The following is a 19143-nucleotide window of genomic DNA, read 5'->3' as shown; positions in this document are numbered from 1 at the left end:
CAGTTTTCAAGACCCTCTTTTTATTACAGCATTACCTTTTTGTACTCCAGAAACGACAAAATAGTTACCTGAGCACTATTAGCAATTGAAAGATGATTTTTTTCAGCAGAACAAATTCACCCTCAGTGAAACAAGGACAGAACAATAAGCACTGTGCAAGCCATGAAACACTGTATTTGCACAATAGTTTCATCCCAACCCCAGCAGCCCTCATCCAGTGATGTTCAGGCCGGAAAGAAGCACCAAACCAGCTTCAGACAGCCAGGGCACAGCAGGTGAGAAACACTAGAAAAGAGCAAGGCTGCAACAAAGGTGTGCTTTGTGTGCAGCCAGGACAGAAGGATGCTGAGGGAAGCCATGAGTGTGGGGGCAGTTGGGCAAAAAACAACTGTCCAATGAGCAATCTGAGCTGCAGTGGAGGGGCTGTGCTAAAACAGGATGATGCTTGGATCTGGAAAAAGAGATGTTAGAAAAGTCACAAGCTGGGACTGAATTAGTCAAGGTTCTCTGAACATTTGAGACCTCTCCAGATAAACCATGAAATTCAGAGAAGTAGTGGACCATAGCTGGCAAAGAAAAACCCAAAATATCCTTTGTTGGCATTGCAGACTGACACAGGAGAGCAGTGGACGCCCTGCACCAAGCAGCAGCCCCGGCTCGGAGCAGGGGCTGCAGGGTACCTGTAGTGCCTGGTGTCCCGAATGGGTCGATCGCTGCTGAGTTTGTCACTCTCCAGCTGGTTAAAAGCGTGCTGGCGGTAGGGGTCTTCTCCAGCCTTCAGCACCTTGGAGGACAAGTAAGCCTTCTCGTCAAAACCCCGCCGGCTGCTCTTCTCTCCTTGGGGAGCCCTCGTCATCTAGAGCAGAGACAAGCATCAGAGCGTCAGGGAGAGCAGCTGGCCCATGTTTAGACAGAGGTAGCAAGTTCAGACATTGCCACACATCTGGAAGTCACTCAGGTATGGGGGAAGGCAGGACAAGCAAGAACTTGGAAAGGAAAGCAGGAAGTCCTCACAGATAGGGTGTTAAAATTGCCATCTCTGAGCAAAATTGCAAGCTTCACTATCCTTACTGACTGAGCCTGGGGTGAAAGCTGCTGTTCCTGATAGCACAGGCAGAGCCAAATTCCCTTTAGCACTTGTTACACAGAATGTGTGAGACTGCAGGCATTTGGAAATTCTTCCAGGCAATGAATGTCTGAGAGCAGTCTCCAGCCAAGGTGGCTGAGACACAGTATTTTGAGGAAAAGCAGTTTCAGCCTTTCGACAGTCACTACTGCATACAAACACAGAGGCAGCTGATTTAACAGGTTCCTTGCTGTGCCTTGCTCAGACTTGCCCAGTCTCACAGATGTCCCTGATACAGTTGAAAGCTGCACATGACTGTCCCCAGTACCCCACAAGAGTTAAAAGACCTGGGCCATCCCTCTCCTCTCCTAACTTTCTTCTAACCTTCCTAGGCCACAGAGTCAGTACAATACCAGCACCTGAAAATCATTCACTAGGGTCATCAGGAGAGAGGACAGGCACAGCTCCTGGCCTGTGCTGAACTCTTAAGTTCATGATTCTGGTTGGAAACAACCTACAAACTCTAAACTATCTGCTTCTAAAGCAATCAAGATTGTTTATACAATAAAAGTAGTTTAAGAAGTTGTCTGTGGTAGCTGTTTGATAGACCAAATCATGAAGAAGACAAAACACCCCCAGCCTTGCAAGGGAGTCCTGGAGCTCCCTAAAACTGCTGCAAGAGGCAGATACTGGCACATACACTTCTCATTCAAAGCACTAGATAATTCACAGATCTTGAGATCATTTTCTGTAAAATAGCTTGGATTCCCTCTAATACCAGGCTTGATCATGTTTCTCCCTCTGCTGAACGGCTCCTTTTAGGAGTTACAGAGGGCAAGAGACCAGAGAATGGCCCCCAGTATCACACAGCATGTTGGCTGAGCCATTCTAGTGGGCTGGGAAAGAATTCAAGAGACCCAACACCACAGCAAATTCTTTAAGCAGGATAGTGCTTAGAAGAACACTCATCTCTGCACCTTTCTCTGACAAGGGCTACCCTGCAGTGCAGACAACCAGTCAGTCAGATAAGATGATGGCAAATGAAATTCAGCATAGAGAAGTGCAAGACAATGAACATTAGAAAAAATAAATTGAACTACTAATGTACATTGATGGATTTCAAATGAACCGTGACCACTCAGGCTACAGATCTGAGCATCCCCGTGGACAGCTCAAATGAAACCTTGCACTCGGTCTGCCGAGATGGGAAATGTAGCAAATTGAGTGCACTGCAAATGGAACAGAGAAAACGGAAACCATCGTGAGCAGCTATATGAAATCAGTGACAGCTCAGCAGCTGTGGCCAGAGCACAAGCTTTGTCAAGCTTGTATCTGGAAGGAAGGTACTGGAGGATGAAGAGAAATTAGAGGTTAGGACTATTCCATTTGGAGAGAAGGTGAATTAAGTAAAAAAAAAAATCGAAGGTGGCCCGTAAAATTATGCCTAACACAGCCAAGGGTCAGCCTGATGCTCAGATTTCCCTTTCCCACCATACAAGAATGAGGCAAACCTCTTTTTGTGGGAGAAAAAAAAGGCTACTGTTTTCAACACAGAGAAATTCCTTCAGCCACTGCACAACCAAGGCGATGTTTATGGATTTGCCCTTGTGTAGGACACAAACAGGCACACTCCGCTGGGTGAGCCTGCCTCTGCTCTGCTCCTCCGGGCAGTGTCCTGCTCTGCCACCCCTTTTCCAGGGATGCTGCTGCCATCCTCTCTGCCCCTTGCAGCCACCACCACATCACCTGGTCATGGTGCTGGGTTTTTGGAACATCTTAGCTACTTTGATGGCTGGTTTCACAGTCTGCTGCCTAGAATCTTCCTTGAAATTGCATTTTCAGTGTGATGAGAAAATAATTACTTTCATACCTCTAAAAACTGAAATGTTTTCTTTCCTTAAATCATACAAGAAGTTTTGTCAAACTCAGCTTCCATTTCTCTTTTTCCTTTTGCCCTAGAAACAATGCTGGTTTGCAGCAAAAGCCCAGCTTATCACACACTTTTAAATATTTTGCAGTCACTCGCTTGCCCTTTGCTACTTATCTCTTGCCTCTCCAAGTCCCGTAAAAGCAACAGCTGTTTTTGGTTTATGTTGCCAGGAACATACTAGAAAATGCTGGAAATGACAATGTATCTTCGGGAGACATTCTTCTCAGGACAGCGCGAGGGCTGGGTGCTCCCTATGGCGGGGAGCAGGGTCTGGCAACCAGGGACCGTCCTACATCCCAGCCAGAAGTGGGCACCGGGGCGGGGGCACCGGGGCAGCCCCACCCCTGGGAATCAGGCACCTCTCTGGGGAAGGACAGGATGGGGGCCCACCTTGGCAGGGCAGGGCAGGGCAGGGCAGGGCAGGGCAAAGCTGTTGGGAGCTGCAGACCAGCCCTGCTGCAGCGTCACTGGGGAAGCGGCTGTGAGACCCTGGGGTCCTGGCCATGGGCAGGGAGGGGAGAGTCCCGGGAGGTGGGCAGGGACAGAAGGCCCTTCATTGCCCTCAAGGCAGTGACATATTTAAACTTGAACTATCAGGGGTAATTCCTCTAGATACTAAAGTTCTCACATTACTTACACATCAAAAAGTGGTAAAAGAGCACTGGAAAAAGATTGCCAGTTAAGAGTTAAGCCCCACTTGCAGTTTTATCTCAGACAGTATCTCTTTGTGCTCTCTTCAAACAGGGAAAAGGGAGCATTCAGAGGATGATAGCCAGGAGGGCCTGGCTTCAGCTTCCAGAAAGGCAGCTAATCAATAGATAATCAACAAGTAACCAAACATCCACCTATGAGCACCAAGAAGATAAGACAGTAATAAATAGGAGCTAACTGAGATTTGTCAAGACCAAATCATGTCAGACCAATCTAATTTTCTTCTGTGATGGAGTAATCAGGCTCAAGGGTACGGAGAAGCAGGAGATAGCTACATCATGACTTTGATAATGTTTTTGGTAGAGGCTGTTAAGATGTTTTCATTAGCAAGCTAGAGAAATAATAGTCTAGGCGAAACTACTGCAAAATGGGTGAAAATGGTTGGAAAGCTACTGTCGGAGCATAATTATTAGCTGTTCACTGTCACAGCAGAGGGGCTATGGTAAGAGCAAGTCTTAGGGGTTTGTTCTGGATCCAGCACTATTCAGTATTTTCATAAATACCTTGGATATTCAGACAGTATGTTTGTCAAACCCACAGGAAATCCAGAAAAAATGTCAGACATATTGAGAAACAGGATTAAAATTCAAAAAATTACCTCAACACAGGGGAAAAATGTCTGAAAACAGTAAATGCAACTCAATAAGGGCACTGCAGACCTTTACAGTTCAGCAGGTCTGTGCTGACACTAAACATGGCAGAGACAGCACAGTGGCAACTCCTCAGAAAAGCCCTAGACATTACAGCTCATTACAAACCACACGGCAGCAAAGGCAGATTAAAAAAGCAGAGCAAACACAATCCGGAGTGGAGACTAGACAGCTATGAACTAGCCTGACAAAGTGAATATAAAGCTTATCTTTAAGGAGTGCCTTGCTCTATCAGATTATATTCCTAGAACACAGATGTTGGACTACAGGACGTTTATTGCTGTGAAGTCAAATGATACGTGACAGGAACAGTGCAGGTTCTCTATGAAACCCTGCCAAACCCTGTGAGAAGGGTGGACTAATGTCTACCCCCCTCTTTCCTGTCTCTTCACATTAACATCTCTCACTTCAGGAAGAAGTCAATATAAGCAGATATTAGCTTTGGTATGTTAAAGGCACAGTATGTACAGCTGAGTGCAGAGTCAAGACTTTTACCATACCAACAGGACAGTTCATACCCCTAGGTCCTTGACGTAGTTACATGCCCTGTATCCCCATGCTTGGGGCTGGAACTACAAGTGCGAGTTAGGGGAGCAGAAGAGCCCAGTTCCTTATGACTGATGCTCTCTGATAGATCAAAAACAAAAAAAAAAAGTGCTACATGGAAGCAGAAATAAAGATGAATAGGCACTGGAAATGTGAGTGTCTAGACTAGGGATTAGCAAACAGTTTGCACGAATTAAGTTTTGTCCCAAACATTGCTGAGACCTCAAAAAAATTTCACATATCAAAATTTCAGGAAATACTGTAAACCTTCTAATCTTATTTCACCATTTCTCATTTTCACATATGCTTTTGCCTTTCAGTGACCAAATGGACTCAGATGCTCTTGTGCTGTTGATAGCATATTCTTATTTGTGTTTTGACACGGTTTGAGAGGCCGGAAACTATTTAAATAGAAAAATTAACTTTGTAAATGAGGGATTAAGGGAAAGGAATTAATGCCATGCATGTCCATGAAAACTTGAGAGCCTCATTTGTCAACTAACACAGGGATATTCCTCTAGGCCAGATTCCTTGTGAAATAGCAAGACTGTAATACAGACAGTGCCATTCATCTCTATGCATTGTCACAGTCTGCCATCAGACACAGGCACAGCAGCTGCCACATCGTGCTAACAGCCACTAAAACCAGAGCTGGGGAATTCAGGGTCCCAAGATGCATTTTTTTAACAGCAGGCTTGGCCAAATTCAAAAAGAATAACCATACTCCAGGGGTCATGAGGAATCATTATTTAATTAGAGTAAGGTATGTAAAACTCTCAAAGGTAAATGCAATTAATAATTTTACAGTTACTGTGAAATTAGTCCAACAGCAGTTTTATGTGACAGGACATATACTCTGCAGCTCTTGCACTTCTTACAAGTGTTTAGCACCAGCACGATTAATGGAGCAGGGGGTGCCATTCTTCGCCTTTGTTTTAAGCCCATTTTCACAATTGCTTCAGCTCTGTCAAACCCCAGAAGTGAAAAGCTTCAATTCCAAGCCATCCCTAGTAAGTGTCTTTCCATGGAATACCTAACTGACCAGAAGGTCTAGTTGACCAATATGGACACAAAGCAAACCAGGGAGTAACAACTTCACCAAACCTTCTTCCCTCTTGAAGCCCCCCTTCAATTTACCCCGCTGCCACAGCCTCACACACTGTCACTGCCACAACCCCCAACGCTGCCAGCACCTCCCTCCCACAAGTTCTGCACGTCCAACTCCCCCCAGCAGATTTCCCTCCTCTGAACTGGTTTAATGCCAATTTCAACCCAGATTGAAACAACCCAGATTGTATCAGATTGAGATACAAACTTGCTGGCTGTGCAAATCCTCATCCCTCAGAACAAAGGTCAGAGCCAAGTCACCTCTGCAAACCCCACCGGTGCTGCTGGGGCCCTCATGGTGTGACACTTCTCTGTGGGCTCACTCTACATGCTCCATGCACTGTCCCAGTGACCTGAAGACAAGTCCTGGAGAGGACAAGCCAGCACAGCCCCATCACCAGCAGTGAGATGCTGGTAAACAGAGCAGTGCTTGGGGATGCTTCAGAGACAGGTGCTGCTCAGCTCTGTAACCCATACGCTGGCACATGGATGGGCTATGAATGGCGCAGATCACAGACAGGGCAGGACTGAGAGCTGCAGCAACTCCGGAAAAATTCCGAGGGAGCAAGCTACTCCCTATGGGCTGAACCTGCAAGATCACGTGAGCTAAATAACCTGTTGCCAAAAGCGTTTGCTTTAGACGGTGTGTTGCATTTCCAGCTGGGGCTAGGAATCCCAGTGCACACATGGCTTTCGTTATGTCTCACGAAATAGTCTGTACACTTCTCCAAAAAACTGCTCACAGTCCTCAGAGACAAAAGCCTGTGCCTGACAGCACAGGGCCTATTTTATTCATGCTTTGTTAAACTGTGTAAAGCATTTTAAGTGTGGTTTGGGAACCATGCACTTATGGAACTTCTACTATGAAATTTTAATAAAAATTACCACAGTTAAATAGAACCATCACTGTTCTTCGAGAACAAGTGCAAGTGCTGACAGCAGAGCCCAGAGACCAATTTGACTGTTTCATTTGTAGCTTGCACAAGCTGGAGTAACACAGTGGAAACAGTAAAGCAACTCGATCAGTTCCCACAGCACCTAACTGGTCACAAACAATTTCCACTGCCATTAACACTGGGCAGTCTTGAGGCCTGCTGCCAGTTCCAAACTGAAGACCAGCAGTGGACTCCCAATAGGGCTATTTCCAATGCCCTCTGAGAAGAGCCCATGGTGAGCAGCTCACAGGGCTTCTCCAGGCTCTATGACAGAGCTGTAGTTGCCATGGGATGGTGAAAGTGAGAAACAGAGGTTGACTGCTGGGGCTTGCTTTCCAGTACTGTTGCTTGCCCAAAGTGCCTCTCCACCTCACTATTCTTTTCCATAGTCTCTGGGCATTTATTGCCTTCTGTCCAAGCAGAGGCAATTCTCTGCCAACTCGGCAAGACTTGCATCTCTTCTCTCTTCTGGTTTTGCCCTGAGAAGACCTTTCTCTCTACACCTGTCTCATGACTAAAAAGTCATGTCATTCCACCAAATATTTTCTATTTCGTTCTTCTTTTCTTCCCTCACAGCTTTGCCAAACATTGAGTTATGGACAAGGAAAGTGTCCTCAACAATGTGGCCTGCAAAGGTGGAAAGTCTGTACAAGATAAGAAAGGAGAAACAACTACATTTCTGTGTTTGGTTTCCACAGCAACGTCCTCCCTACAACCAGCAATTTTTGGATGCTACTTTCAGACCCTCCTCCAAGAGATACAGAAGATGGCACAATGTATTCCATGTTATTGCCTGCAGCATGGATTAGGTGAATATCACACACTACCACGATGTCAGTCACAAGCAGACATGGGTTGTTGGTGTGAAGAGTTTAGAAACAGGGTGTTGCTGACTTACAGGTCACAACAATGTGTTGATGGACAAGGTTTGGTCACTTTCTTTGGTCACAAACTTGCTGTGGTTTGACAGCTGGTCTTTTGGGGAGTTTTAGCGAAGAAAGCAACACAAGAGAGCAACACAGTGTGTGGGAAATTTACAGAGGGAGCAGCAAAAAAACCCCCTTGAGTAATTAAATTACTGCCTCTATCATGAGCAAGGGTTCTCTGATACCCTCATCCAACTTCTCAGCACACAGAAAGGTGGCGTCTGCCCTACCACACTCCCAACTCCTTGTTTTCATGTGTAAGTACTCGCAGTCTTGCTTCTGAGGCAGCCATGTGGCCTCTGCCTAATGATCCTACTTAGCCATCTCTTTAGTGTCTCTGTGGAGAAGCATTCCTCCTGTAATATCTCATCCAGATCCTGCAGTCCTTGTCTAGAGGAGGGAAGATATGCTTCCAGGAAGCATGGCTGGATCACTTTGCCCAGCTCTCAAAGATATGCAAGGCAGCATGGGTTGACAACCAGAGGGCAGCAAAAAGTAACGCAGAGTGCGCAAGTGCCAGCACGGCAGCACACATCAGTGTCACTCATCTTGCGAACAGCAGCCCAAAGAGTGTGGGGTATTTGCTGCCGTGATGGTTACAGGAGCTCAGCACCACACTGTGTGCAAACAAGTTACTTCCACATGCAGTGACTGGCTTCTGCACCAACTAACCTCTCTCCATGCCCACTTAGATTAACAATCAATTCATAAATCCTGCCAACTTGGTTTCCCCTCTGAATGCAGTCCTGATGTATATTCATTGTAGAATGATAACCTGAGAAGCTGGGATTTATTATACAACCTCTCATGTGACAGATGCACAATACTACTGTTTATCCTGCTCTGCTGCTGGCCAAGGCAGATATAGTATATATAGATATACAGCAGGAGATGACTTCTATAAAGTGTGTCCATCTTTGACCCAGCTATTTGATCCTGGAAAGACTTTCAGCAGTTAACAAGGGTTAGACCCTAAACAGTGCTCTGGCCCAGTTGCCCAGAGGCAGGAAGACATGCCCATAACTGGAGGGAGGGGACATGATGCCCTAAGGTATCCTTTTGGTCTTTTGTTTTCAGGAGTGTCAAATAAAGCAAAGTAATGGAAGCCAAAAGGGCTTCAGATACCTGAGGGCACTCTCTTCCAAACAGCTTGGAGGAAATGAGGCTGCTCAGAACCACAGAAATCCAGACCCCAGATGAGGTAATGCAGTTGCCAAGGCCCATTTCTTTCCTCAGCTTCAAGTCTAGTGCACACAGATGTCTATTATGAAAATGTACAATATAATTTTTTGGTTTAATATATTTATGATATTTACATACATTGATTTTGTATAAACACCCACATGTCCAGACTTGCATACATCTGGTTTCTATGTTTGTTCAGTCTATCTCATACCTTGGAGTAATGTCATTTGTTCTCTATTCAGCAAACTTTGTTGTGACATGAACACTGCCACTTTTGCTTGTAGAAACCTTTATGCTTTTGTATTCCACTCCAGGAGAAAAACAATGTGGAAAACCCCATGAAAAACAGTGAGTGGATGGCCTTCAAAACTGCTGGCTTCCAGCACAAGAGGGGAGTGTGATGTCTGTAGGGTTGCTGTTCCCTGAAACGGCACTTGTTTTCCAAGCACATCCACAAAGATCCATGACACCACCTAAGGGACTAGGCCATTCAGACATCTGTTTAGTATCACACAGGAAATCTCCTCAGCAAAAGCCATCCAGGTTACTTACTGTATGTAGGAATACTGCTCTACTAAAGGTCATACCTACACTATTTGTAAAAGTGTGTTTTGAGGTCCTTCAGAGTAAAAAATGCTACGTGAAGATGCATTTTTTTCTTTTGGAAAAATATCCCCGTCTTCAGAGACATTTAAATATGCAAAGAATGCCTCTGGTTTCCCAGTGATTTTGACTTAGGAAAACAAAGAAGAAAAAGAACAATATTTTGTTATTTGTCTTCTAAGCATTAGATGCTCAGTGGCCACTTGGGTGTCACCTGAACCCTGATTTATAGCACCTATATCAAGACAGACTGACATATAGCATTCTGTATCAAGATGATGCCCCCATGGTTACCTTGTAACAGCCAAAAAGCCAACAAGACAGTTCAAATGAGGGTGGTCTATGTCTTCATAAATCATCAGTCACATAAGCTGCACCTCTCTCTGCCCACTCCCCACCTACGCTGTCTGCACAGACACAACATGTGTATGTGCCTGCCGTGCTGATATCTAGTCTATTCCCTTTGAACTCAAGTGACCTACATTCAGTCCTTTCCTCCCAGTGAATCACAACTGTCTGGAGTGACAGATGCCGCCACGCATATTTTCACAGAAAAGGAGAAAGCAACTTTAGGCTTCATAAGCTGCTACCATAGTAAGCAGTGAACTGGTTATCTAAGAGATGAACAGAGGTCAGCTAGCACTGAGAAGCAGGCATCACTCACCCAAAGTATTAAAGTATTTAATTACATTAAGCTTGGGTCTCATTTTCTTTTCCTTCAAGATTACCCTGCAAGGGCTTTTTGCTAAGGCTAGAAAAAGGAAGCTAAAGTACCTTTTTAATCATTCATCCTCAAGAGCTAGAGCTTTAAATGGAGATGAGAAGATTAAGAATAAAATAGTGTGGCTTTGCAATTAGCCAACATTCACACTCCACAGAAATACTGTGCACATGCACAGCTGAGCCAGGAAGACAAGGGTACACCTCAGGACATTTCACACCCCCACCAGGGACAAAGCCAGCCCCACAGCAGGAGGTGGGAATTTCTCCCTGGCTTCCAACAAGGAAAAATTTTTTCCTAGTGTGTTTTTGTTAGCAGGTCTTGCTCAAACAGTCATGATTTTAAGTATAATCCAATTCTGCACCAACTCTCTCCTCTCTCCCCATGTTAATCACCAGACTGATCCTGTCACACCTGTCACAGTAGCTGCACCAGGCAGGTGAGAAGCACTGCATATCCTGCAGAGTGAGCCAGGTGGCAGTCTGGCCTCAGCAGCCACACTCCTTCCTGCCTTTGTGCCAGCTGGGCCCAGTACCATGCTGCTTCTGAAGGCTGGCCCACAGCCCCAGAACCTGCACGGACCTTGTGTTTCCAGGAAATAACACCTGAGCAGGACCTGACCTTGATGAGTCAGGTAATTTACCACAATGCTCCACACAGCTCCTCCTCACATTAGCTTTTGAACATCACAAAGAAAGGCTTTTGGCAGGACATATTGTTTAGGAGTCAGACAGACCCAATATGAAAATGCAAATTGTCTGTAAACCTACAACCAAAGTGACATTTAGCGGAGTGACTTAATATAACTCCTCATGTTGCCACCGAACCATGACCTGGTTTCTTGGAGAATTCAAAGAATGACCTTCAGCTCGCGATGTAGACTTGTATTTTGGAGGTTTGAAGCTATGAGATCTACTCCCAAGGACTGTACTGACATTCCTTCTGCAGTGACAATAGTGATGGTGCATACATATCCGTGATTTATTACAAAAATGAGTCTTTTTGTATAAGACCTTCTTCACGCAGACATCTTCTCTGCCAGGCATTCAGCCCTGCAGCATGCAACATTGTTTTCTAACAGTGGAAAAAGTCACTGCCTATCTGTCCATGAAGATTTGAGACTATTGGGCCATTGCCATTTTGTTTAGGAGCCAAATGATATTCCATTTTAATTGATTAGTTTTTCAGTTACTGCATTGCTCCAATTCCAGGACCTAGCAATCAGTGCGAACAGACAAAACCCTAAGAGCTGCACTCTAATTCTGCTTGGGTCTCCATTTGCAAAGGCATTAAATTCACCTCCCCAACAGCAAATTTAATCAAGGATGCATACCAATGAAGAATCATGCAGCAGGCTCATAAATGCCTGTCAAATATGAAAAACACCTGTGTTACACTATGCAGGCCTCTGTCATTCGAGACTTCAATCACACAAATAATAGAGGCCTCCTCAACAGCCCCCCAGCTCTGCCATTTAATCACTGTCAACCAGGAAAGAGCTGGGCACATAAGGAAGAGCAGAACCACTGAAGCATCACAAAAATACACTCAGGACAGGTATGGCCACGACCACTGCTCATGGAAATACAGTTCTGCCCATGCACAAAGTGCCGCAGTCCCTCACATAGCCCCTTGTCTCATTCTGCAGGTGCAAACTGCAGCAAAACAAAGTCAATGATAGTGAGGATCTTTAAAATGCATCACTCAATCAATCCCTGTCCAATACAAAGGGCATCATCTGATTCTGCACACACAATGCTCAAAGTTCTGTAGTGTAAAGACATCTTGCAAAGATACAACTCCTGGGCTATGTTGTTAGGAGAACTCACAGCTTTTCTATGGATAGGATAAATTTTTGCTGTCATAGTTGCAAAAAAGAAAAAGGTGGATGTCTAGAAATTCAAAACCCAAAAGGTAAAGGACACAGAACTTGATTTTCAAATCAAGTAATGTTTGAATTTTTTGTGGTCAGCAATAACACCACTACAGAAACCTCAGGCTATAGCTGTTTCTTTTAGCCTGGCTTAACCATAAATCTGATCAGGCAGATTTTGGGAGCTGCTGGTTTTGAGTTCATTTATGAAAAGATATGTCTGGCATTTTCCTCCACATATTCAACTAATGAAATTTTGCCCAAATTCCATTTTTAAAAAGCTCCCAGAGTCATGCAACCAAGTCCCATTTCCCTCTCACCCAAAAACTGCACTCCTGACATACCCCCCTCCTCTCCTGGCCACCCAGCTGGCTCACAACCCAGTCATCAGCTCAGCAGTTTCCACTCCGTGAGCAAGTTTTCACTTTTCAAAGTTCACGTATGGGTCATAGCAAGAAATGTGAGTGTCTGTTTCTGATAGCTGGGGCTGTGATCCTAACCTTTGGCTTCCCAGAGGAGCGTTGTGTGAGTATAACCAATCCTGTCAAGAAGACAGTTTTTCCTTCTCAAGATCCATTGGATGTTTTTTAGAAGAGTCTTCTCTTCCAAAGTATGACAGCTAAGTACAAGCAGTAGGATTGAGTGACCTCCATTCATAACCCTGGGCAACACAACAGCCTCGCTACCTCCCATAGCCTAAGGGGCACCGAGCAGGTGCGCTTTTCACCACACAGACCTCTTTCACCAAAGAGAGAGAACAGCTTCAAAATGCCACTGGCCAAAGAACCTTGCCCAGGCCTTCAGCAGCCTTACTAAATATGAAAGAAAAATAAACATAGACACATCCAGTCCTATCACAGCTCCATGAAACCCACAGGGCTGCTTGTGAGGATGAGCACTGCTCAGTGAGATCTGCTTTCTCCTCTCCACACAAAGCTACATGAAGCACATAGGCTTTGTGCTCAATGTAAAAGTCTGACTGACTGTAACTTACTACTTAAATTCAGTGGTAAAATTGCCAGTGACATCAGCAGGATTTCAACCACAACAAAAAAGTAAACAATGAGAAACAAACACACACAGAGTACTCACAGAAGACCCTATTTTCCACTATCTTTCAGAATTTTGGAAAAATTAAACTGCTTAGCACACTAAAGTTCCCTTTCTTATAAGTCTTTATTTGCTCTGGACAATGGCTCTTGTTTAGAAACCATTTTAACTATGTTGTAAATGGCCTTCATTACCCAGAATACAAATAATGTACAAATTTTTAGCTGGAGGTTGTGGTAGTGATGTAAAGGTTAAAAGCAAAACAGCTTGTTTGAGATATGGAGTCTGTAAAACAGCTAATTTTCTCCCAAATAGAAAAAAAAGTTGAGGCATTCTTCACATTTCTGGCTTGCTCTTGTTGGGTTTCAGTGTTTCTGGCTCCACAACGGAACGCGGGCGATGAACAAACATGAACAAAGGAAATGTGCTGACAGGTTTGTTCAGAGTAGATAAAAAAACCAAACACACACACAAAAAAAAAAAACAACCGCCAATCAAACGCAGAATTGTGGTTGCAAGCACCAAAGATATCACAAAATAAACTTAAAAAAACCTCCAAACCCTGAAAACCAGCCACCCAAGAACTTGAAAGAACAGTTATAGACAGGGACAAAGATGCAGGAGGCCTGTCCTTAGACTACAAAAGGTGAATGAGAATTAGCTTGGAATTCTGCATTACAGTTTGGAATAAGCATTTCTTACCATAACTGGCTGAATGTAAAAAGTATTCTGTATGAGTCTGACCATGGCAAGACTGTGGACCAGCAGCACCCAGGCATTGTATTCATCTGCATGCCCTATTCCAGGCACTTTCTGTCTGCCAGAGCTGAAGGTGGTTGGACCAGCAACACACCCAAATGCCAATAAAGAGCAACACTCCTTAGCAGAGCACTTTGTACTGAACAAAGCAGATTTACCTGTTCAAATCTTACTTTTGATTAGCACAAAGGCAGCTGCCAGTGAGGTCCCTGCAGCCAGAACATGCACAGTAGCTCTCATGCTCAGTGAGTAACATTCAGTGCTCACAATCCAGCCAACTGCCAGGACAGCATTCTTCAATCTTGCTCCCTAATTAACAGATATTTAAGCAACATGTACTGATTAAGGACTCTTCATGATCTGTCAGTAGATACAGCTCTTTATACAGTTGTCACTCACACAGCCTACAGCTCTCCCTCTTGTCCACTTCCTCCCCAGGTCAAAATAAAAAAGGTGTATTTAAAGTTGTAGAGTTAGGCACTCAGCAAAAAGGGCAATCCTGAATTATAATTGTTAATACAAAGCTACTTCTACCATGAATGTCCACTAAAAGCTTTAACTGGCATGACTGCACATAATTACATGCCAACGTATGTCCTCATGCAGAGACTGAACTCCCCAGAGTTCTTCCTCTGCTTCCCTGCAATCATGTGCAAAGTAGAACAGAAACAAGTGGCATGCCAAAAGTGTCCAGATCAAGTCCCCAGTGATATCTCACACACAGTAGCTTTAACAAATTTGAAGCCTGAAATCATAGTCAGGCCCACAACTTGGTCCGAAGCGGAGCCAGAGCAGCACTAAGCCAGAGAAGTCTTTTCATTCCAAGAGGCAGCTTTCTTTACACACGTTAGGATCCTGTCAGGATCATCCTTAGGGAGGGATGTAGGAAACAAGACTTTTTTTTTTTCTGGGAGGCAGCATTTTCACAGAATCACAGAATGGGTAAAGTTGGAAGGGACCACAGGGGGTGATCTGGTCCAGCCTCCCTGCCCAGGAGGATGACCTGCAGGGTCATCCTAGGGCACACAGCACAGGATTGTGTCCAAACGGCTCTTGAGTATCTCCAGTGAGGAAGACTCCACAACCTCTCTGAGCAATCTGTTCCATGTGGATGGTCACCCACAGACGACAGAAGTTCTTCCTCATGTTTAGGTGCATCATTTCCTGCCCATTGCCTCTTGTCCTATTGCTCAGCACCACCCAGCAGAGCCTGGCTGCATCCTCTGACACACTCCCTTCAAGATACTTAGACATACTGAAAAGGTCCCTTCTCAGTCATCTCTTCTAGAGGCTGAGCAGGCCCAGCTCTCTCAGTGTTTCCTCGCAAGAGAGATGGTCCAGTTCCCTCATCACCTTTGTCGTTTCGAGGTCTTTTGTCCTCTCCAAAGCCAGACCTTCTCAGGACAGGTCTTCTCCTCTTGTAACATCAGCCTCTGTAATTATAGCAGGGTCCCCTACACTGCTGTAATTGCCATTCTGGAAGTTCCTTCCCTTTTTCTCCTTATCTATCGCCCAGTCCTGCTGCGTTTTCCAGCAGATGCTTGTGGAGAGGCAAATGGCTATCCAAGCTACCAAGAAACCCCATGCTGTAGGTATGCTTTGAAGGACCTGCTCCATCTCTGCCAGAAACTCAACATGCTCTGCTACTGGCACCTTCCCTCTAGTACAATCTTAACACTGCCCAAAACAGTGCAAAAATGGAAAACAAGAATGAAAACAAAGCAAAACCCAGAACCACTGCACAGACCAATAAGCACCACACCAGGGAAGAAGCTGAACTCCCTTTGCCTTCTCCCAGGCCTGCCACTGAATGTGCTGCTGGAAGCTGCAAATGATACCCATTTCTTCAGCTAGTCTAAGCCCTCTGAATGTCTGATGAAAGACCCAAGCTGTTCTTAAACTCAAACTGCAGGATATTGCAGTGCGGCAGAATGCGTTTGGCCGCTCATCTCTCATTGCCTGGATGGGTAGCAAACATGCAGTGACAGACCCACACCAACTGCCTGCAACTGCTCCTAGCTTGCCTCGAGCAGAGGGAGCAGTAGGTCTCATATTTGGAAAGATCCCAAGGTATCATAAACCTGCTGCTGTTTCCCTTTACAGCAACATTTCTGTCTCTGATTGCATATGCAACCACCAGGGCACAGGCTATAAAGCCCAAGTCTACAGTTGATACAGAGATCTGCCTGAATTTCTAGATGTTTGTTACCATAGCAATACCATAGCAATACCACAGTACTTTTTAGCCTGTTTCTTGCTTTTGGTTTTTCTAAAGCTAGGTCCTTACCCAGTGCACACAGAACCAGTTCCCAGTTACCTGAGAAGGAAACCTCGCAGTGTGCTGTGGCTGTGGCAGAGCCTCCTCCCTGGGAGCAGGGTGCTGAGAGGAGATGCTCAGCTCCTGCCTCAGACCCACTGCGATTGCAGGGCTCTGCCCACTTCATTCACCAAAGCCATTTCTGACGCCTGCACCCAGCATGGTGTTGCTTCCTGCCCACACTGATCAGCAGCACATCACTGCACTTCTTATCTCTTGGGGAGCTCTTGTGACTAACTTTTCTCAGAACACCCATCAGACTGTTAGGAGCATCCACTTTCAGTCTTTTCGTCTTCTTCCCAAAACAGCTCAGCCAAAGGCAGCTTACAAGACCAGCACAAATAATGTAAAGCCAACTTTTCCTTCAATGCTAGAGTTTACTTCAGGGTCTGGTAGTGATCTACAGAAGCCTTGAAACAAGTATCATAAGACTGTTTTCCAGGCCTGCCATACCAACACACAGCTTGGTCAACAGCTTGTTTTTCAGCATGTCATTCACAGGCTACTCCAAAGAACATGAAAAAGACAAAAAAAGTTGATTGACAGCTATTTACTCCTCAAATACAACTAACTGTAGTCACGTTAAGCATCAAAGTTACCCACAGGAGAATCCTTCCAGAAGAAGGAAAAAAGGTATCCTTTTGCCAGAACATTTCTTTTATCTTTTTATAAGAGTCAAACACTTGGTACATTCGGATAATTTTGGAAAGCTGATACTTTAGGAACCAATGCCCCAAGTTGGTGGAGCAGAAGAGCTTAGCAGCATACTTCATTAGAAACTGATGAAGTTAAACAACAGAAAATTGTCTCCCACCATCAAACCTTTGTGAGGTATGTCCATCATAAAATGGAGCAATTTCTGCACACCTATCTTGCTGATAGACTTGGACTGCACACTACCCATGTCTGTATGCCAGTTCACAGAGGGTAACTGGCTGGTACAGGTCCTGCAAATGAATAATCACTCCTTAAACACAAGCAGCAGAGCTTTGTACTGCAACACTAGAGGCCTGGAATTGATACATATCTGTCAGTCATGTGGAACAAGAAAATGAATATTTTGTTAGAAATGAAATTCTAACAAAATGAAATTCTAACAAAAACAAAATGAAATTTTGTTAGAGGATAGTAGTAAGGTATCTTTCAAAAGTTCATTGATCTTTAGTCACGGACTAGGGAAGAAATCATGTTTCTCATTGCAGAAAAGTGATTTTCCTCACTGAAGGCAAAATTGTAATATGAGAAAGACTGCTTCAGAAATGGCTGCCTTTGAGAGAGACAATTGACACAGACCATGCACCATGGCGAAGGCAAAGCAACAGCAATTTATATCTCTGCATTAAGCAGTGTCAACAGCTCAAGTCCTACTGTGCCAGGTCTAAGACATGCTGATAGGTGTCGAGAAAAGAGATATCTATCTCAAGAAGGCTGATTAACTTGTGAACACTAAAAAAATCTATTAAAATCCTGTGGGCTGAGATAATACAACAATCACAAGTAAATGCTCATTTATTGTGGTTTTAATCAATGGAGTTGAAAGCACTTCACCAGTTTTTGCTGGTGGGGCCTCTGCTGCAAGGCTCAGAGATCAGCTCCAGCTAAAGAGGGGTCTATCCGCTGCAAGTCACTGGTGACTTTATCAAAGGATGTATGTGTGAGTGATCCCATCTTAAGTAAGCCCACCCTCACACAGGAGGGTAACCTGGCCTGTCCCCAGCTCTTGGATGCCCCAAATCCTGCTTATGGGTGCCCAAGACAAGAGAAGCTTGAGAGGAAGGAAGGCAGCTGGATCCCAGGGCTGCCTGCTCCACTATCCATTTCTGCAGGATGCCTCCGGGGCTTTTAAACTAAAGGTATTCAAGACAAACCTCTGCTTGGTGGGGATGGAAGCACATCAGCCAAATTGATCAGGTTTGGCTTCTTATTAGGCAAGTATGTCAATTCTTTTGGTGAATACAGGGAGGCATTCTGATCTCCAGTGCTTTTGCTCAGGTGTCCAAATGGCTTGCTAGTATTTTGTTTGTACCCCTCAAAGAAGTAGGAGAAACAATAGACCTGAATTACTGCTTTAAACAAAACAGGAAAATAAGTACAAAGATGATAAAATTCCTCTGTACTGAAAAAAGTCTCTGCAATGAGAACTTCAAGGCTTTCAGTATATACCCACACAAATAACGTGTACAAATCTCCCAGACAGCTCAGTTCAGAAACTGTGAATGCAACCATATCTTTGGTTTCCTAAAAAAAATAGTGTCCCTTTTTTTCCTCTTCTGAAAATGAGGAAGGTCTACAGGGATGTTAAATAACTGCTGTTCTCTGTGGTCTAGAGCCAGGGGGAAAAGCACAAGGAAACAAAGTTGGTCCTATCTTGCCACTTGCAATATGCTTCCTGTCCAAGTTAGCTTTCTTTATCCATCCTGCCAGGCCCCCTGCAAGCTCTTCCCATCCCATGCCACTTAGATGCACTGAGTAAGAGGCTGTGAGACTTTTCTATCTACGGGTTAATATTCACTCTCTGAGTTATGGAGCCATTTGGACTAGTGTCTCAAACTGGAAGGATATTTCCAGCAAGGCTGCTCCAGCTGTCCTTGGAGCTGAACTGAGAGCTGCTGGTCCAACTGGCACCTTTCCACCCTGTCCTCCACTCGGTGGTCAGCTGGAGATGGGGGTGCAGCAACCACCCCAGCAAATGACCATCTCTACCCTGGTAACACCTTAACAGATGAAAGATCCTACAATTACTCCCTCACCCATCAGGTATGCC

The 19143-nt window shown here is 44.8% G+C and overlaps 1 protein-coding gene across 1 annotated transcript in view; it reads right to left on the bottom strand.

The window, feature by feature from the left end:
- Window positions 1-19143, bottom strand: part of GALNT16 (polypeptide N-acetylgalactosaminyltransferase 16) — a 74932-nt gene that overhangs the window by 37077 nt on the left and 18712 nt on the right. Inside the window, exon 2 of the mRNA XM_032112056.1 lies at window positions 681-856. Coding sequence (XP_031967947.1) covers window positions 681-856 — 176 coding nt within the window. The remainder of the gene's footprint in view (window positions 1-680; window positions 857-19143) is intronic.

This window comes from Corvus moneduloides, chromosome 6 (genome assembly GCF_009650955.1).
Source record: "Corvus moneduloides isolate bCorMon1 chromosome 6, bCorMon1.pri, whole genome shotgun sequence".
NCBI classification, from domain to species: domain Eukaryota; kingdom Metazoa; phylum Chordata; class Aves; order Passeriformes; family Corvidae; genus Corvus; species Corvus moneduloides.
The sequence above is the reverse complement of the archived record's forward strand: the minus strand, read 5'-3'. Positions and strand labels throughout refer to the sequence as shown.